The 21,051-nt window shown below is 40.6% G+C and overlaps 4 protein-coding genes across 4 annotated transcripts; 2 read left to right on the forward strand and 2 right to left on the reverse strand.

Annotated features, from left to right (window-relative positions):
- Positions 1-164: 164 nt before the first annotated feature.
- fbxl3a (F-box and leucine-rich repeat protein 3a) lies at positions 165-6,501 on the forward strand. Its single transcript, XM_026294948.2, has 5 exons — positions 165-436; positions 1,236-1,617; positions 1,753-1,875; positions 2,335-2,506; positions 2,982-6,501. Exons 2-5 carry the CDS (start codon positions 1,237-1,239, stop codon positions 3,620-3,622), a joined length of 1,317 nt encoding a protein of 438 aa, XP_026150733.1. The 5' UTR covers positions 165-436; position 1,236; the 3' UTR covers positions 3,623-6,501.
- Positions 6,502-7,292: 791 nt separating this feature from the next.
- Positions 7,293-13,826, reverse strand: cln5 (CLN5 lysosomal BMP synthase). The gene is made up of 4 exons (XM_026294949.1): positions 13,616-13,826; positions 12,826-13,000; positions 12,019-12,244; positions 7,293-8,812 (listed from the first exon to the last, which is right to left on the reverse strand). The coding sequence occupies exons 1-4, from the start codon at positions 13,714-13,716 to the stop codon at positions 8,325-8,327; spliced, it is 990 nt and encodes a 329-aa protein (XP_026150734.1). The 5' UTR covers positions 13,717-13,826; the 3' UTR covers positions 7,293-8,324.
- A 708-nt stretch (positions 13,827-14,534) lies between these two features.
- On the forward strand, positions 14,535-17,959 carry LOC113123606 (glutamine amidotransferase-like class 1 domain-containing protein 3A, mitochondrial). Its single transcript, XM_026295799.1, has 4 exons — positions 14,535-14,783; positions 14,923-15,094; positions 16,847-17,045; positions 17,478-17,959. Exons 1-4 carry the CDS (start codon positions 14,589-14,591, stop codon positions 17,671-17,673), a joined length of 762 nt encoding a protein of 253 aa, XP_026151584.1. The 5' UTR covers positions 14,535-14,588; the 3' UTR covers positions 17,674-17,959.
- A 1-nt stretch (position 17,960) lies between these two features.
- Positions 17,961-20,741, reverse strand: acod1 (aconitate decarboxylase 1). Its single transcript, XM_026295797.1, has 5 exons — positions 20,640-20,741; positions 20,282-20,443; positions 19,735-19,824; positions 19,441-19,640; positions 17,961-19,093 (listed from the first exon to the last, which is right to left on the reverse strand). Exons 1-5 carry the CDS (start codon positions 20,649-20,651, stop codon positions 18,133-18,135), a joined length of 1,425 nt encoding a protein of 474 aa, XP_026151582.1. The 5' UTR covers positions 20,652-20,741; the 3' UTR covers positions 17,961-18,132.
- Between the last annotated feature and the right edge of the window lie 310 nt (positions 20,742-21,051).

The raw sequence follows: 21,051 nt of genomic DNA on the forward strand, positions 1-21,051 counted from the left end.
GGAAGGATTGATGATTTTTCGCTCATTACAAATAGATTTATTGATAACTAAATGGCTTTAAACCATTTGGTGTAGCCTTTAAAATAATTGTAAGGTTGGGTCATCATTCAAACATAGACGATCTTTACCAACACAGCCATTTCGCATTACCTTTCCCAGGGTGCATCTCTGCTGTCACAACAACACTTCGCCATTTCAGGTTAGGGGGGCCGCAACTCCCGCGAAAGAATTAGGTCAACTGTCCGTTTCTTCGCCGAAAACGCATCTTATCTCTTCTCCACAGGCAGACGGCTCGGTTATCGTGTTCCGATGCGTGTTATTTGGTCAGTGCGGATGAACTTTCCCAGCGTGGGCCCGGGCTGAAGCGTTAAGGAGTCAGTTGTCGGATTTTCTTGCTAACGGCTAGTGAGCTAACTAGCTGTGTGTAAACAACAAGGTAGGAAGTCTGTGTTTGGTTAAAAGTGTGTCAGTGTGACATATCTAGGTCGAATAAAGCCTGATACAGACAGAGTAGGATTCGGAGGCAGCTATATTACTGCTGGGCGTTTACTAATGATTAATTTCTCATGTTACGCTAAAACTAGCTAACTAGCTATTTTCAAACTAGCGTCAACTAAGCTAACTACATTAATTCTCTGCGTTGGTTAACTAGAAAGAAATGTGCACGGTTTCTTGTTAATGCAGTTAGTCTGAGCATTGGTGCACCTTGTCAAACTGCACAGAAAGATATACAATGAGTTAAATGCTCTCCCCTGCGTGTAATGTAAATATATTGCAGTTTACCACATGGCCTACGGCTAATGCAGCTTATCAACAGTCACGTTTTTTTCTGTAACAGCACTGTCAAAACAAACAATGGATCCAATTTCAACAGCATTTCATTTATATTGCTGCAGTTCCTGTTTCTTAAATGCCCATAGACAACGACAAACGCATAAAAAATAGAAACTCCAGTTAAAAACTTTGACCCAGTTATTCCCATTTATTGTAAGAGTATCTTTACTTTGTTAAATAACAAGGATGCCAACTTCAACTAATCAGATGATTCAGATCTTCTGCCAATATTGGTCACGTACATCTAAATTGATAGAGGATTTAGCATTAGAGAAGAGACAACTAAAATGACAGCTTTAGATTTCATATTAACCTGAAGGGACTTTGACTCATGTCACACACTGTTTAATGTGATTTGCCTTGGTGGACAATAACAAACTGCTTTGCTTGTGATGTTTCAGGATGAAACGGGTGAAAGGAGCTGAGGAGGGCAACAACAGCTCCTCCAGTGAGAGCCCCCCAGAGATTTGCAAGAAGGTTCGGAAGCAGATGAGCGAGGAGTTGGAGGCAGCTGTGGCCAGTGGATCACCAGGCTGTGACTGGGCACGGCTGCCTCAGGAACTTCTGCTTCACGTCTTCCAGTACCTTCCGCTGCTAGACCGGGCTTATGCCTCTCAGGTGTGTCGTGGGTGGAACCAGGCCTTTCACATGCCTGAACTGTGGAGGTGCTTTGAGTTTGAGCTTAATCAGCCAGCTAGCTCTTACCTGAAAGCCACACACCCAGACCTAATCAAGCAGATCATTAAGAGGCACTCCAACCACCTACAGTATGTCAGCTTCAAGGTAAAAGTGGAAACACTGTTTTAAAATATGGGTCCTGGTTCTGGGTTTAAATACTCACAATTTACTGGGAACATCAGGTTTAAAAATGTTTTTATGTTAGTTCATGAAATGATATTTGCTCTTTGCTTTTGCCAGGTGGACAGTAGCACAGAGTCTGCAGAAGCAGCTTGTGACATTCTTTCACAACTGGTGAACTGCTCATTGAAGACCTTGGGACTCATCTCTACAGCCAGACCCAGTTTCATGGAGGTTCCAAAGGTAAGACCAACAAAAACAAAAACTCTGCATCTTTACACTGGCCTGTTCTTAGGCTTTGTTAGGGAAATCTAAAAAAATCTTTCACACAGTACATTCTCATTTTATTATACAGAGCTGCTGCATTTCCATGGTTGTAACCTTGTACTTAGATTGAGCATGTTTGTCAACAATGTTTATATTCTCATCTTATTTTAGTATGGGTCTGAAAACCAGCGAAAACCAGTTATAGCGAAAACCTTTTTATTGGTAAAAGCTTACTGTCAACTGCCAGTCTGTTGGTAAAAGCTTAAAGCAGTGCATTTGAAAAAACATTTTTTAATTTGTTATTTCTTTATCAAAAATGGAAGTTTGCTTTTCAAGGTTTGCATCAGCCACCATCATTCCAAATATAAACCACTGAAACATGGCAAACATTTCCAGTGATTCATTGTGCAACATGTGTCATCTTTATCCTTCCAGTCTCACTTCATCTCGGCTCTGACCGTGGTGTTTGTCAACTCCAAATCGCTGTCTTCGCTGAAGATTGATGACACGCCAGTTGATGATCCATCACTGAAGGTGCTGGTGGCCAACAACAGTGACACCCTGAAACTGCTGAAGATGAGCAGCTGCCCACATGTCTCTCCTGCAGGTACAGTGAGAGTGATGATTCTTATTATACTGCTTAAGAATAAAGAAATGAGCTTTTCCATGTTTGCTAAATGTTGAAAGCAAAAATATTTTCAAGTTTTGCCTATTTTGCACTTGTCAAATCTCTAAATGACAAAGCTGTACACAATTTTCATTTAGTGGCTTATTAATACACTATGATTTTGTCCTCAGCTCATGTACAACATTGTGTTTTCATGTGTATCATATATTAAGACTGTTATGTGGCTTCCTACTTCTCCCTCCTCAATACATTTTGCAGTATAACAGTTTTTAATTGTCAGCAATATAAATGACTGATGATTCAACTGCAGGTTTGGGCAGATATAGTGGATGTTTTTGTGCTTACAAACTCTTATTTTCCCCAATGCTGTTTATTCCTATAGGTTTATAGAAAAAACATTTTAGGAAATAAACTGGAGTTGATGATCTAACAGCACATTCTGTCCATGATTTAGGGATCTTGTGTGTGGCAGACCAGTGTCATGGGCTGAGAGAGCTGGCATTGAACTACCACCTCCTGAGTGATGAACTCCTGCTAGCCCTTTCCTCAGAGAAACACGTCCATCTGGAGCACTTACGCATCGATGTAGTAAGCGAGAACCCTGGCCAGCATTTTCACACCATCAAGAAGAGCAGCTGGGACGCCATGGTGCGGCACTCACCCAAATTCAACCTGGTCATGTACTTCTTTCTCTATGAAGATGAGTTTGGCCCTTTCTTCAATGAGGAGATCCCTGTTACACACCTCTACTTTGGCCGTTCAGTCAGCAAGGAGGTCTTGGGTCGTGTTGGCCTCCACTGCCCCCGTCTGGTGGAGCTGGTCGTGTGTGCCAATGGCCTGCGTCCTCTGGATGAGGAGCTGATCCGCATTGCAAAGCACTGCACCCAGCTGTCAGCCATTGGCCTGGGAGAATGCGAAGTTTCCTGCAGTGCATTTGTGGAGTTTGTCAAGATGTGTGGCCGGAGGCTTTCTCAGCTTTCCATCATGGAGGAGGTGCTGATTCCCGATCACAAATATTCCCTGGATGAGATTCACTGGGAGGTTTCTAAGCACCTGGGCCGGGTCTGGTTCCCAGACATGATGCCGACCTGGTAAAGTAAAAACAGAGAGGAGTTAAGTGCATCAGGTTTTTGGTGTAGAACATAGCCTCCATGGTTGCATTGAGAAGCCTTTATATGCTCTGCTTAAGTGGAGTATTTGGTGCCAACATGGAGAGCACAAACTTTTCTGAACACCTATGTGGAGTGCAGGGTAGGATTTGATGTGACACCAGACTGGGACATAGTTCATATAATTTGGAGGCAGAACTTGTCAGGCTGGCGTTTTCACATATTAAACAATCAACACACAGTGCGGGTGAAAATTTGCTAAAAAGCAATGTTTTTGTAATTGTAGACTGGACACTGTGTGTGCGTGTGGCTTGCTTATCTATAATTGAGAGATGCAAGTGTGTGTATGTAGTTTAAAATCTTTTTTTTAACATTGAGGATTAATTTGGAACAGTTAAGTGCATAACTGCATGTAACTGCATGTTGTTACCCACTGGCCCGTTTAAACCCAGCCTGAGATAGCAGCTCTGCACTCTGTAACCAGTTTAGGAGTGTCTGAGTGGTTTTTCTCCCCCTTTATCACCAGGTCTGGACCTTTAAAGTGTCTCCAGTATTTTAAGTACTGGATGTTCTGGCCACAGCGTGCAGCTCATACTAACCTGACTACATTAAGTACTGAGTGGAAGTAATAAGATGCTTCATAAATCTGGTAAATGATAAATTCTGAAATTGTTTTTAACTTTCTCATAATTGTGTTTTTAGTAAATGAAAAGCACTCTATTACAGATATTATTTAAATCAAAATGCAAAAAAAAATCACCAACACTAGTCACTAAAAGTTGTAAGTTAACTGAACTACAGCAGTGAGTGTCTCCACAGTCTGTAAGTTACCAGGCTAACAGGCCAGTCTAACTACAGCACATAGGCCAGTCTGTTTGGCATCTACAGGAAGTGCCCAGGGCAGTGAGTGTGTACGACAACTGGCATCAGCAGCCAAGTCATGTTTGCAGCAGGGATGTATTAAAGTTTGTAATATGTAAATGTCAGTAGTGAGTGTATACAGCTACAGAGACACCTGTGGGGAGAACGTGTCAGCACTGATTACAGTTAGTTTGTTCACAGTCCTGACTAAGTTTCTTTAGGGTTGTAATGTGTCCATTTATATGGCTGGTACTTAGTCGGACTTTGGAGTGCATCATATGGCCACTTCTGGGGCTAAAACAAGCCGGTGTTAAATAGATTCAAATTAGACTTGCAAAAATACTACTAGGAAGGACTTTTTTTTTTTTTTAAGCACAATCTCTCACACAGTTTGGCATTGGAGGTTTCTGAATGGCTTGGATTTTTGGTGATGCCCATGGGTTTACATAATTTTGCAGAAGAATGGCTGGGTCCGTCGCCTCATTTGAGCTAATTTAACACAAAGAGCAGCGTTAACGTTGATTACACTTTGCTGTTCCTCCTTGTCACACGAGAGAAGTAAACACAGTTGTTGAGAAGATTAAAGTAGGCCAGGAGAGAAACAGATGTGTATATAGGTCTTTATATTTGTGATGTGAAGGTGTACAGTGTTGATTGGTGTCATGGACTTTGTTTTCTTCAATTTATGCAGATTTTTTGAATAATGCATCAGTTGGCTTGACAAAACAAGTTGTTTTGTCAAGAACAAAACAAAACTGTTTCTGTACTGTCATAGATTCCTAAGCACCTTATGTGAACACCAAAAAATAGTCAGGACAAAGAAAATTAGTTTTATAGAGCTCCATTTTCTTTTTAGTTGGACCCAGAATTTAATGCTAATTATTTATGTTTTACTGGGTGTCTAATGCCAGGAGCAGTTTATTGAAGTAGTAAAGCGATAATTACACAATTATTCAGAAATTATTCTTTGTAAATATTAATTGTGCATAGACATGTCTGAATTTGGAGGTGGCTAACTGGTGAACCTCCAACCTTCATACTCAGATTGTTCAACAATAGACTAGTCTCTGCAGCTACTAACCTAAAATGCACACTTGGATGCAAAACTAACCCTTTTGTGTGTCTCAGGTGCATTAAAATGAATATATTTCCTATATAGGTTTCATTTGTATCTTCTGTTATTTGCCTGTTAAAGCTCTAAACCTTGGCTCTCTGTTGTGAATATCTGCCCCGCCTACTAGTCCACGTGTGCTCTGTATTGTGTTGTCACATCGTGTATACAAGAGAGGAAGCAGTATTCATCCCTTCATTACAAACACTTAGCAGATTTCACTAGTGCTCCTGTCCCAAACATCCAATCGTGTCAGTTGAAAGAGATTTGGCAAGTCAGATGAGTGAAACAAGCTTTTTTTCCTTAAGAAGGAAGTCAAATGCATCTGTATATAAAACGCTGTGTGTTTGATTATGAATAGAAATGTACTTATTTCTTTATTTCGCCCTCTGTCAGGGTTTGAAGTTTCCTTAACTGCTTGTGTCTTTTATAAAACCAGAGTTATGAGTTATCCTTTACTAGATAGTTCTTTTTCATACTGTAGTCACTAGAGAACAGAAGCTGTGTAATTTATTGATAGGGATGCTGCTTTTGTAATTTGTTCGTTTTTCCGTTGTACAGATGACGCAATAATTATAACCAGCAAGCAGAATAGCAGCGAGATCAGTTTGGTTTTGACTCTTTCATCTGTCACCATGGTTTTGTTGGTTAAGTGTGGTCCAAAATTTTTTAATCCACTAATGTAGTTTTAATACTTCATCAACACTGGAGAGATTTTGACAATGTGACCCTGCCCTCTGTAGAGTATTAATTTGTGTAAAAGCAGGACAGTAACACTAAAAGCACAATACTGCAGAATTTAAGGAGAGCACAGATTGACATGGCTTTCTCTCCACAGTCACCAGACAATTATATAAATCCAATGACATGTAAATAGCATCTGCCAGCTGGAATAACAGACTGGAGTAGGTATAGGTAGAAAACACTTTAAATACTGAGAAAGTGCTTGCAAAACATCAAACCTTTTAACGGTCAATGTTATTAAAAGCTACATAATTACATATAGAGCTCCTTTGAAATAGTAGTGGACAGTTTTGGACAACACTTTGTCACCAGGATCTGCATAAAATCCAGATTTTGATTTATTTTTCTGCCAGACTTCATTCTTCCTCTCCAAGACATTAGACATTTTATGTACATAGCCAAACAGTAATGCTGACTAAAACTAAGACACTTTAGTCAAATTAACCCAGGACACATCCATTTGGTTGATCATACTCCTAAGTATCGTTATCTTATTAAGTTGCTAATGTACATTAGCATTTCAATGGTACAGTAACATCAGATTATTTTTCAAACTGTAATTTGTGCAGTGTGTTAAACAGTGAATGTTACAGCAGCTTTAAAATGAAGGTTGTGTTTCAGTACTCTCCTGGTTTAAACAATATTCTTTTTGTCTTCATTGGCTTGTTTTTCACTTAAATGTGGAAAAACATTTCACCTAAATACAGATGAAGAAGGAAAATAATTTATTTCATCGTGAATATGCCTCTTTGTCAGCAACTCTTACTTTAACCTCATTTCTGCTGAGTCCTCCAGTAGGTTTATTAGGAATGAACTGGTGTTGACTGTGCTGTCCTTTAGTTTTGCTTCTGTATGGCAAATGCTTTGTCTACTTTGCTTTACAGGTTGCCTGTCTTGAAATTAAGAGTACTGTTTTGGACATGCGATCTTATACTGGTAATAAAAATTTGTGAATGTAATTCTCTGCAACTGTCTTTTTTTTTTTTCCAAACACTACATGACATCAGAATGCACATAATCAGCCCAATAAATAAAACGGTATATAAAATGCAGGGAAGAATTAGTCAAAAATATATATTGAAAACCATTGAGTTGTTATGACATTCAACATGTAAAAATCAACACTTAGTGTAAACTACATACATAAATTTAAAACATTTAGTCCAGACCTGAGGGGTATTCTTGAAAGAGTTGAACAGATCAGAGTGAAATGTAATCCAGGATTTTGTAATGCTGACTAAATCCAGATATCTCACTACTTCCACTGCCACCTGAGTTGAGGATTAAAATTTACTGCTAATGTTAGGTTTCACTACTTTTTACTATTTCTCAAAATAATGAGATACTTTCTCAATACTCTCACTTAGTATCTCGTTATTGAGTTGCTAAGTCAGAATATTTGAGAAAGTATCTCGTGATTTTGAGTTACTTTCAATATTCTGACTCAGCAACTCAAAATAAGATGCTTTCAATATTCTCACTTAGTATCTCGTTATTGAGTTGCTAAGTCAGAATATTGATAAAGTGACTCAATAACGAGATACTTTCTCAATAATCTTAGAGGCTAGTTAGAGGCTCTTCTGCATCTTAATGTTTCCCTAGTCCTGGAACTGCAGATATTCAAATTTTAATGTCTCACTGCTTTAATCTTCACTTAAACTTAAAACACAACAAAACAGAGGTGAGAGGAAAACTCCAAGCTAAAAAAACAATGCAAACAAAGCACAACTTAATGGACCTTGTAGTAAGAATGTTTTTTTCAAGCGTTGCTTCCAGGCTGAAAAAAAATTTACTTTCAACCTCCACAACTATTCTGATAAGCGCTTAATACTCTAAGTTAACGAACCAAAATCAAACACTGCTTTTAAAATTAATGTTAACACATTTGGCTTCTGGATAATCAATTTTTCGACCTACTGACATCAGTGATAAAAATAAGTGCTAGTTGAAACACTGTGGTGCAGGTGGGACGTTAAGGCAAAGGCACCTCCTCATATATAATCTGCATATAGGGAGATTTCATTGGCAGATGCCAGTACTCAAAGTTGTAGTAGAGGTAGAAACTCTTGTCCAACACAACCTTTTTATAGGCCTCCACCAGACTGATGGCTAAGTCAAAGAATGACTGGTGTGGCCTGAACGTGTGGTAAAATTTACGGATCTCCTCCGCCAGGTTCTTCAGAGCAGGCTGTCCGAATATGGCGCTGTCATTGCCGAGGAACGTGGGCTCTCCGCTATACAGGTAGATCTTGGTGTAGTTGGTTTGTGATCGGCTGGATAGTTTGGCTCCCAGTTCTGTTAGCTTCCTGTATGTGCGGTGGACAAACTGGGAGCAGTCGTATGACTCAAACCAAACTGTGGCGTTGGGGCTGGGGTCAGAACGGACCTTCCATGTCTCATAGTAGATCCCAGTCTCGTTGTCGTCCTGGACCCACAGGGCCATGTCATTGAACTGGCTCCCTGGAGGAAGAAAGGAAGCAGTCAAGCAGAACTTGGAAGGTGATAAATTTCTACAGGTATAGACAGTGGCTTCAGGTTCAGGTTTATTGTCAGTCCCATACATATACATGACATACACACAAGGAAACAGATCACAATGTAACATAAAAGAGCCATTAGAAGTAAGTGCAAAACAACAAATACATGCAAAAAGCATACAGACACACATAAGCGTAAAGATGCAGTCATACCAAAATTCCCTTTCCACTCATGTCCATGTGAAACACATTTGAGTCCAGTCATGAACTGATCAAGAGAACTAGATGCTGTGTAGCTGTACTGGACATGAGGACAAATCAATGACAGTAAAATCTTTATTTTAATCTATATTTTAACACTGAACTACTTCAGTTAATCTACCAGCCATGGCAGCTCCTGCAGGTCATGTCTGCGACCCTACCCCTGGTGGGTTTGTCCCCTCTCCTCCCGTTCATTTTGTAGGACATTACATCAATATCAAATCTAGGGGGCCCAATGTGAAGCCAATTCGATGATTTAAGTTTTGGCATTGAAAATAGTTGAAAAGTTGACAGGCACCTTCCACTAGGAGGCAGTTTATGGAGAAAATGCTGACAAGGCTTCAGGAAGTTGTAAAGAAGAGGAGTGGGAACAAAAAAAAAGAATTGTCATTGAAAAAAAAAAACAAAGTATCAAAATCACTAAAAAACTCACCGTGATGCAAAAAGATACAAAAATATAATTATATATTTTTAATGCCCATTTGCAAAAAAGGTGTTTTAATACCAATGCTTCTTTTTTCAATGCCAAAACTTAAAGTCATCGAATTGGCTCCATTGAGAAAAAAAACACATGGTGAAAAATATAGACCTGCAGCTTTTAGCAGCTTGTGAGCGCAAATGTGAAGCTTTTAGTTGGCGCTAAACGCAACCTGAGGATGCCAGCTGTCATTAAACACCAAAGAAGAGGAGACCACTTGAGTGTATCAACACTGTGCTTTATGATAACGTTAATTATTCATTTTGTAATATTTATTATTTATTCAAACTATTTCTTCTAAAAGTGTGTATGATATTTAAGCTAATGCTAATGTTATCACTCCCTCGGACGGTTGATTAGCTAAAACAACAGCGCTAGCTAACGTTAGCTCAGTGTTATTTTACTGGAGAAGGAGATGGAGCACCTTTGCATTTAGCTGTGACGGTTAGCGTTAAGCTGAAAATGGTCGGACTGAAATCACCAAGTAACAAGTTCCTGTAGAGTCCTAACAGCCTCCTGATGGACCGATGGCCCTGATTTGTCCTGAAATGCGTGTGATGCTAATTTTGCTATCGCTAACATCAGCTCGGGGAAACCAGAATTGACGCTATACGACACGTCTGAGTGCTGGGAATAAACACGACTCCAGCCAAATCATTTTCATGGCTCTGTCGGGAAGCAAACAACATATAACTGAGTCATGGGGTAACATTAGCTACAGCTATCTAGCTAAGTGCAAAGGTGGATAAAATATCGGATATCGCCATGTTTTACGACAGACGCGCTCCTCCGTACACAACGTATCCTCTATCCACAAATTGTCATTTGTGTCTTCATATGCCTTACAAAATGTGTTATAAAGATTTTCTTACTTCTTCACCGCCTCTGGCAGCTGTTCGTCAAAACTATAAATTGCCATGACAACCACCAGCTGAAAAAGCAGGAAGACAACATTTCCGCTTTACGCATTAACCACGCCCACTTCGAATTTCTGACCAATCACACATTAGTTCTCGGACACCACCCGAGATAAAGTTCTGCCCAGATGATGTGTCCAGAACGAGCTGCGAGAACTGTTCATTTTTTGAACACATTTCTCGCTTCTCGCGGAGTATATAAGGGCCTCTATACTCGTTCATCTGTGTCTGCCGTCGTGAACTTCTGGAGAAGTTGTCAATCAATTATTCAATGTCCAGTCAATCACAAAAGCAACCAATGGCATTAATGTCAGAAACGCCAATGAGCCCACCCCCAAACTCAAAACTACCCTCATGTTTTGTCGCAAACAAAAATGTCCACAGAGCAGTCGAAGGAAATCCACGTGGCTAGTGAGGATAAGTATCAAATGAGAGGGGAACATGGTATGAGTGTCATATTATGATAAATATATGTACAGCTCTTTCTGTGCGCGTGACCTTCACATTTGCGCTAGCGAGCTGTTTAAACGTGCAGGTCTATATTGTTCACCCTGTGTTTTTGCGCCCCTGGGTTTTAACGTTGATGTAACGCCATAATTTTGTCAGGTGGGTTTTGGTCTGACTGCACCATAAACAGTGAGATCTCTTACATTAGCAACAGCTGTCTGGATATAAACTAGGTCCAGTGTCTTTTCTCCTGTAATAGCACACAGTCTTCATATCTGACATCTGTCAGGTTGGTGCTGCTGCACAGCTCTCTGCAGGCAGACTGCTACAGTGACAACAGAGATGAGCTCCCTCAGCAGATTGTGTGGTCGACACTTCATGATCATTGATGCACCATGTTGATGGAAACACACAGTCCGCCTCCACAAGACTTGAACTGCTGTCTTCTGGTCTCCCAGACTGGACTTTGGCTCGGCCACTCAAGGACAGTCAGAATCACCTCCTGAAGTCACAGGTGTATCTTTCGGTCTCATGTCGTGCACCCCCTGGATCAGGTCTTCTTCTAGGACCTCTCTGTATTTGGCTGCTTTCATAATTGGTCACATCCTTGAAAGTATCTTCTCACCTGGACAGGCAGTTTGGCCAGACAGAAACACCAGGAAACATCCAGGTTGTTCCACCAAACTTTTTCCATTTCAGTTATTGAGGCCACTGAGGAGCACTCAGAGCTTTAAAAATTATTTTATACCCTTGCCCTTCAACACAGTTTTATAATGGAGGACTTCAGAGTTCCATAATCTTCATCACTTGGTTTTTGTCCTTATGTGCAGTGTTAATTGCCCGACTTTATATATACAGGTTGTAAACTAATCAAATCAATTCAGTTTGCTGCAGCATGAACGAACAAAGCAAACAGGAGTGCCACAGCAAAGGCCTGAAAACTTCACAACTGAGAATTTCTGATTTTTAATAAATTTAGTAAAGAAAAATCTAAAAAACATGTTTTTACTTTGTCTTTATAAGTTCCTGAGTATCGATCGATGGATGAGAAATGCAATTCACTAATTTTAGTAATGAATGTCTTACCTGTTATTTCTCCTATTTTCTCCAAGGTGCCATTCTGGGACCAGTGTAAGTCATCAATGCCTTCAAAGAAGCAGGCAGCTCCCTGGTTGCACCAGAAAGGTGTGTACACATTGGGCCTGAGGTGAGGGAAGGTGCAGTTACCCAGCTGAAACAGCTCATACCACTCCATGGTGTAGTTGGCCCCTGTGTCGGCACTGCTGAACCCAATGGCATCATGCATGATATGCTGTGAAACAGAAAGGAACATGACATTGGCTGTCTGTCTTTGGAAATGGGGAAGTGTTTATAGTTGTGTTTCCCTGAATAAAGTTGCACAGCTGCACTTATATTTAATTAATGTCTGATTTATTTATTTTTTTTATAGTTTTTTTTCTTTCATTTTATCTAAATATTTATTTGTTTTTTTCTTACTATGTTAATGTCCAATGTGTGCTGCTCTGAGATATTTTAATACTTTGTTTTTAAATGATTTGCTTGTAACTATATTGACTGTCAGAGGCCATCAAACCTTTTACTAATAATTACCACACAAACTGGATTTTTATATTTAAGCCTTTGGCCAGTTGCCTCTTTTCAGGAGCCTGATAAAGCTCTGAGCCAAACATCTTTCTCCTGTCAGTGTTAATGTAAGATCTTCGATCATACTCCTGCAGACATGGTTTGTTTTAATATCTTCAACAGCATTACCAGGTTGTTTGATGCATTTCTGCAGACTGTGGTGATTCAAAGACTGACCTCAGTGTCGTAGTGTTCACAGAAATACCAGCAACATGTTTTAACTGATAACAACAGAAGAAATGGACTTACAAACTTCCCCAGCAGGTCTCCGTACTTGAATTCCCACACAGGTGTTTGCAGTCGATAAACTGAGATTACATCTGTGTCTCTCATGTAGGGAATGTGTCCATCACGGTCCCCGGTGGGGCAGAAGGGGTAGAAGGCTTCACAGTAAGAGTCTGCAGCAGGACGACGGTCAAACCGTCTGTTGAAGACATTAGAAATTCCTTGAAGGCCATATCAACAATAAGGAGAGTTTTATATCACATGGTCTTTAATGTCTAGTTTGAGCAGATTCTGTTTCCTAATAAATAAATTTAAAAAAAAAAAATCATTGAAGGTCATATAACCCAGAAAGTCACAATGTCTGCTGCTTGCAGTTTACTTGAATTCAAACCTACAGCTTTTATTTCACTATATTTCACACTTGGCTGCCAGTTTATTAGGTACACCTAGCTAAACTATTGCAGTATAACACATCATCCCTGCAATAAATCCTCCCTTCATGAAAGTGACAATGTTGAGTTGTTAGGGGAACAATGTTAGACAAATGTTGATTTACAGGCAGGAGCACTTTGACCGGGGCTGGAGTACCACGTGGGTAAAGTGGATTTCCAGACCCCCCCAGGTTTACTCACCATCATGTGGATCTACATAATCTGATTAATGACAAAGGTCTCATGAATTTATATTACTGAAAAAAAAATACTGACAAGGTAACTTAACAACTTACATCAAATATTAATTAAAAACTTAAATAAAATTTTACTTCATAGAGCGCGAAGTTCTAGTGTCCAAAGTTAAAGGAGTAAACTCGTACCTGTAGGGAACAGGCCACTGCTGCTGTCCAGTGTAAGTGGACGGACAGACGACATGAAGAACCAGGAGCAGGTTGAGACTCACAAGTTCCGTGTGAATCATGATAAAACCAAACAAACAAAACAACAGGCTGAAAAAGCAGACGTTTGTTAAGAAAACAGCCTTTCCATGATTCCTCCCCGCTCAACTGACTTCCTGGTTTTATGGTTACGAAGTCACATGACAACAAGGAACGAATCTATCACGTGAAAGGAGGTGTATTAAATATTGAAAAATAATGAATAAAAATACTAACTAAGCTGCTCTTGGTTGGCGATTTTATTTTTATATGCCTCCTATAGGCTACCGTACTTTTTTCCTTCTAAATATTGTATTTAACAAAACCCGCCGGATGGCGCTAAAGCACCGACAGGCCTGAATAAACACTGTTTAATGGGAGATGAAGAAAAAAGCAGTTTGTATGGAAAACTTATTAAAACAAACTGGAAAAAGATACATTTTCTGGGGAAAATTTATATTCACTCTGGTGGAGAAAGACTCATCTTGTTGCTGCTCCCTTTTAATTTAACACACCTCACATGTGAGTGCGTCTCTCCCACAATATGCTCCACAGAGCCATAAACAGTGCAGCCCACTTTCTGCCCCACATTCACTTCCCACCCAAAATAGTTCAACACTTTTTCACATTTTCAGGCTGTTTTTCTCATGTATGCTGCTCATGTTCACTAGTTGACGTCTTGTTTTTCTGTTAAAAACATTTTTAGCAGATATGAGAAACACCAAATGATCGCAAAGGCAATTATTACATTTTAGCAAATAGGAACAGGATTATACTGAAGAATTTGATTTAAACATCTTAGAGTGAACTATTATTGGAGGGCAGTAGCACGCTTAGTTGCGTCTAAGCTGCCGGAAGTACTCCACAGAAGCAGAAGAAGAAGAAGAAGGGGCCGTCTCCTCCTCCAAAGTGCGCTATGCTCGTCCTGCTGCATCAGTGTGGCCGCAGCGCGCTGACATTGAGGACCGTGCAGGCTGTGAGGAAAAGTTATTACTCAACGCAGATGGCTAAACGCGTGGCTGTGGTGCTGGCGGGCTGTGGGGTTTATGATGGCAGTGAGATCCACGAGGCCTCCGCTGTTTTGGTTCACCTGAGCAGAGGAGGTGCAAGTGTGAGTGTTTTGGAGACACTTTCAGAGCGAAAGTTTATCGCAAATAAACTAAAAATAAAACAACAGATCTCTCAATAACTCAAACATCTTTCAGTTTTTATATGTCTGAATTTTCACCTGGTGCATCTCTCATCTGCAGGTAAACATGTTTGCCCCCAACACTGATCAGATGCATGTGGTGGACCACCTGAAAGGAGAACCGTCTCAGGAGAAGAGAAATGTGTTGGTGGAGAGCGCAAGGCTGGCCCGTGGAGACATCCAGGATCTGTCCAAACTCAGCGTCAAAGACCACGACGCTGTTATAGTCCCAGGTCTGGCCATAAAAATACAGTAACCGTCTCTTTTACCATGACTCCCACTCTCTCTCTCGTTACTGCTTTTACTTTCTGTTTCTCAAGAGCGCAGACATGTTTCCCCTGCTTCTGCCAGCTTTACTTTGCTTTCATTCCTTTTTATTTTTATCCAATGATTGTATAATACACTTTTTAACATCATTTACCCTCTTTTAACTGGACTTGAAATTTTAGTGAGGGTTTCACTTTTGCTTTTAACAACTAATCTGGCCTATTAAGGGACTACAGCCACGGATCGTTTTTTTTTTTTTAACATGTCTAGAAAAGAAAACACATTGTGCCAAACCTGCCACATATATCTTCAGGAAATCAGTGTGTTACAAATAGGGCTGTCAAATGTATCGCGTTAATGCAAACTCATTTTAACTGGACTAATTAACGCAGCGCACATTTCCTGGGCTGGCCCGTAGTAGGAGACAATGGAAAATGCAGCCCTAGACAGTAAAGAGTGCAGCAGCAAACAGAAATGGAGAAAGAAAAAGGTTTTCTGAACAGTAAATTCATTTAGGAAACGATGTCTGATGGTTCTGTCGACAAGACAAAACTCTGCGTTCATTGTCGATGTGAATAAATGCCATTAATCGCGATTAAATATTTTAATCGATTGACAGCCCTGGTATTTTTCTGAAATCATTAATAATAGCAGTAAAAACTCAGGTGTCCTGTTTGCTACAGTGAGTAGATTAACAAACCCCCCGTCTCCATTGCCAATGGAACTAATTTCAACCTCTAAATTCTATGAGTTTGCACTATTTTTTAATGGCAGGCTTCAGGGTATTAAACAAGCAATAAACTGCACAACACAGGTGACAACTCTGCAGCCATCCAGGAGACACTTGGTAGGACTGACACATTTTACACCTGTAAATGACAAAACAGTTAAAGAGATGGGCCCCATCGCAGCACTGAGACTGCACTCATCAAGGTGACAAATGACATTCGTCTGAACAGACCCTGGCAGTCTCTCTGTCTTAGTACTGTTGGATCTGAGTGCTGCGTTTGACACAGTGGACCACATGATCCTGTTACAAAGGTTGGAGGACTGAATAGGCATCTCTGGTACTGCCCTTAAATGGTTTAAGTCCTATCTTGAAGACAGGAAGTACTTCATTGAAATTAACTGTGTCTCAGACCAAATGGCATTGACGTGGGGTTCCCCTAGGGATCCATCTTGGGACCGCTTTTGTTCAATCTTTACATGTTTCCTTTCGGACAGTTAATAAACAGCAATAATGTGTCCTACCATAACAATGCCGATGACACTCAGATTTACATATCACTCACAGCAGGTGAATATGGACCAGTCGATTCACTGTGTGTAAAGGTATTATGTCTAAACCAGACTTGGAGGGACTCATCCACGCATTTATCTCTAGCAGGTTAGACTGCTATAACGGCCTGCTCACAGGGCTCTCAAAACGAGCTGTAAGGCAGGAAGGAATGTAGATTCAGAATGCTGCTGGAACCAGGAAGTAAAACCACATTACAGATCTCTGCACTGGCTTCCTGTCACTCAGAGACTTACTTATTCCTGGTGGGGAAAAAAATAAACTGTATTTTATTCTACCCAATGAGGACCTGGTGCTTTTTAAGAATTTACAGTGTTTCTGCCTACTTTTATTTTTTTCTTGCTCAAACTAAGACCACTTGTTTTTGCATTTCTTTGACTTCTCTGCGAGTGCTTAGTGATTCATTCTCAATGTCTTGCAGGTGGCTTTGGGGCAGCAAAGAACCTCTGTACATGGGCAGTGCAGGGGAAGGACTGCTCCATTAATGAGCAGGTGAAGGCCATGCTGCAGGCGTTCCACGATGAAGGCAAGCCCATCGGCCTCTGCTGCATCTCACCCGTCCTGGCTGCCAAGGTGTTTCCTGGGTGTGAGGTCACTGTTGGCGTTGAGAAGGATGACAAGTGAGAAACCAACAAACAGATGATAGAAACGCTGAAAGTTTTCACTTAAACTGTTTTGTAAACATGTTTCACAATAGATACACACTTCCTGAACTGGGGTTGACCTCTGAAGTTGCCAAAGTTGTGCGCACACAGTTGCTTCTAATTATTGCTACATTCAGTTTTACACTGCAGTAAAGTGGTTTACTATTCCTGGCTAAACTGTGCATTAGTTTGTCTGATCATCTAAAGGCTCATGGCTCTTATACTGTTGGACATTTTTGATTTAGCTTTTTAGTTATATTGATCTTATTATAGTGTTGTCTTTATAAAACTGAGGAGAAAGACAACTGTTCCAGCTCTGGTTGGCTGGGGGACAAAACACTAGTTGTGATAAATGTGAATTTGTCTAAAGATGCTATTTCAAGCAGCTGAACATAGTTTTTCTCTCAGGTACCCCGACACAACTGACACCGCAGCCGCCATCAACCAGCTGGGCTGCAAACATGTCAGCAAGAGCGTCGATCAGAGCCACGTGGACGAGAAGAACAAGCTGGTCACCACCTGCGCCTTCATGTGCAAAGCTCCGATCCACGAGATCTTTGATGGAATCGGATCGATGGTGCAGGATGTGCTGAAACGTGCTTAATTTGGCTCAAACTTGAAGGAAAGAACTGTAGCATTTAATGGGCTTCATCGTGAATTCCTGCTGAACTGATGTGAAGGAGAAGATTATACAAAAGTGTTAGTAATGGTTTCATTAAATGCTCCTCTAGATACTCATAGACGCATATCTCATTTTAAAGTGTATCTTTATTTAACAAAAAACTCAAACCTATTGGATTATATTTGGATGCAGTGGATCAGTTTCATGATGGCAATGTGGATCAGCTGTAGAAATGTACAAAAGCGATGCAATAAAATGAAAAAGTGGACTTTTCAGTTTACACTTATTTCATATTCATGCACAAAAGAAGAAAATATCTGTATATATTACACTGTGATTCTTCCATTCTTATACATACTATGTATAAAAGTTTAATATAATTACAAAGCCTAACACATAAATATCACACTTTCCACATCAGCTTCCCCAAATGCTGAATAATCACAAAACTCTTGTGCTGTATAGCTGCTGATGTGAACTACTTGTCATTCTGAGATATGAACCCAAGATTGAGCATTCTCTCACTCTTTCAATGTTTCCTATCACATCAATCACTCCGTCCACTCCCTCAGTGCACAACACTGATGATGCATTATTGCTAAACTTCTCCACCAGGTCCATGTGACTCAATGGCTTCCTCCAGTGGCCATAAAAGGTATCACATCTGGCTGCAAATGTCTGCCCCTGATTTGTTTCTATCTCAACATCACAGTACATCTTGGCAAAGTTGGGTGGGTTATCCTCAGGGGTTTCCACCTTCACTTTAGACAAGAGCTCCTTAAGAGCACGCCGATTAATTTGAGCTTCGGTGTAGGAAGCTACTGTCACTTTGTTATCCAGCAGGGCAGAGCAGGCATTGAACTGAAATGAGTGCCTTGCCTGGTGCTCTGTTGCAGGATGGGGGCAGTTAATGTACTTTGATGGAGGTACTCGAAGCGTGATGTGCCGGATCTGGCTGAGGTCGAAGTTTCCGACTGTACTTTGGAGCTTTTCACGGGCTGCCAGAGCAGCATCCACAACCCAGTGCATCCCCAGATGAGCAGGGATGCGCTTGATGGCCACGTCCTGATCTTCCAGAATCCATTTAAAGCCACCAGAAGAAACATCTGCCATCACTGAAGGATTGTAGTCTTTGTAGTAAACCCCAAACCCACAGTCTATATCCAGGATGGCTGGATTCCCTTCCAGTCCGACCCTGGCCAGCTGAGCGGCCTCCAGGCCTCTACGAGCAGCGTTTCCTATGTGGAGAGGTTTGGTTTGTGTGGCAGCATTGGCCAGGGGAGCCCCAGCAGAGGAAGCTGCAATAGCAAGAGCATGAGTGCATTGAGAAGGGGACAGACCCAGGAGCTTAGCTGATGCGGCAGCACTTCCCATCACCCCAACAACACTGGGAGGGTGGAATCTGTTGGGTTGGGACAGAGAAAGAAAAGGGGCAAAATGTTTAGGATGAACTTATGTTTAAAAAGGGTTTGAGCTGAAATGAACCATTTTCATAACAAATGAATTAAGTAATTTTTGAAGTAATTCTGGTTCTGGTACATGTTTCTAAGAAACACCAGCTTGTCTTTTTTAATACTCCACAGACCTTGCTGTGACAGTTTTATTGCAACTCATGAAACAGTCTATGAAAACTGCTGACAGAGAGGTGTATGGATTATCAAGATGGTGGCACAGCTTTCTTAGAAAGCTTGCACATTGATTTCCTCCATAGCTCAGTCTGTTATTGGTTAATCATTTCGAAACTCTCACCTTTCGGGGATGTTGTAGGCCTCTCTGGAGAACCTCATGAGTCGTCCCTGCACCTCAATACCAACATTAAAGGCCAGTAGCAGGTCTAGACCAGAGGGCTGGTTGGGCAGAGTCTCTGCCAGGGCCAGCAGGGCAGGTAGCACAGCTCCTGAAGGGTGGGTGGCAGGGTGCCATGTGTCATCAAAGTCCATGGAGTGAACCTGTCACCAAAACAGTTTGTCATCATAAGTCAAACCAGAGCTGAATCATATTTATTTTTTTATACAATAATGCTCGTTATGTGACCAAACTTACAGCAACGCCATTGACAAATGCAGCATAATGAGGAGGGAGAGTCATGTCTGATTTACCCCAAACGCTGCTCCTCCCCTCAGATGTGAACAACTGCAATCAGGCAAATTACCATGAGTAAATGTGCAGTTGAATGTGGATGTGAAAACTACTGAACTAACATTTGTAGTTTCTATCACAAAAAATGCTGAACAGGCACCTGCATAAAAGGAATTATAAGACCTAATGTGAACATATAGAAAAGGAGTCTAGAAACACAATAGTGGGACATACAGTATTTGTCAGCTCTAAAACAATTTGAAGCTCATTATGTGAATTTCAGAGCAGCACAGACAACTTCTAATGAAGCCAAATAAATACAAAAATGTTATGATCACAAGCTAACAATGACAAAAATAGTACTAGTTAGTGTTCAGAATTCAATATAAAACATCTATATGGTACTTTAGTTAAAAGTGCAAATGAAATCTTTCTCATCAGTTTTTTTTATATGATGTCATATTTTAATATATACAGAGGACCTCCACTCGTGTCAAACAGTTTACTGTACCTGGCTGTACTTGAGAGCCTTGTTGAAAACAGCTGCTCTGGTCCCTAACAGCCCAACACCCAGGGTGTCCAGCATCATCCTTTTGCTCCTGTTAATCACACCATCTGTGAGCTGCGAGGTGCTGAGGGCATGGATAGCAGCTCCAAAACTCTCTGTAATACCCTGGAAAGATAAAACAGAGCTAATCAATCCAAAACTACAAAACTCCTCAGAGATAGTACAGTTTTTAAGGATCTAACCAGGTGAAGAAACTAACATATGCTGCATATTTTGGCTTTTAACCAAAAATACATTCCAAAGTGCCCAAATTGAATCTCATACAGTGATGAAGTATAGAAGTATGAAAAAACAGAAATACCTTGCGTAACATTGTTGTAGCTCAATAATGTCCTCAAATGACAAAACATCTCAGTGCAGGCATCTTTTATAGGCAATTACATGATCTGAACTCTGCTCTACCAAATTTCCAAAATGAGTAAATGCGGCAAGGATGAGAAGTGGGAAGTTTCATAATGACTGTAGGCGATGGCCTTTAATGCATTTCTCCTGCTTCTGGCTGTGTTGGAAAATCTACGTTTGTAAACTACATTTAACTTCATAATATACAAAACATCCTACAGATACTACAATTTGAGACAAAAAAGTTTTTCAAAAGAGCAGGCCTATGTGTTATTAAGGAAAATCACTTATAATAAGAATCAGTCATCCCATACAGTATTATACATAATATGTGTCCTGTCTGATGCCAAAAATGGTAAAAACATTACAAT

Source organism: Mastacembelus armatus, chromosome 21 (genome assembly GCF_900324485.2).
Source record: "Mastacembelus armatus chromosome 21, fMasArm1.2, whole genome shotgun sequence".
NCBI classification, from domain to species: domain Eukaryota; kingdom Metazoa; phylum Chordata; class Actinopteri; order Synbranchiformes; family Mastacembelidae; genus Mastacembelus; species Mastacembelus armatus.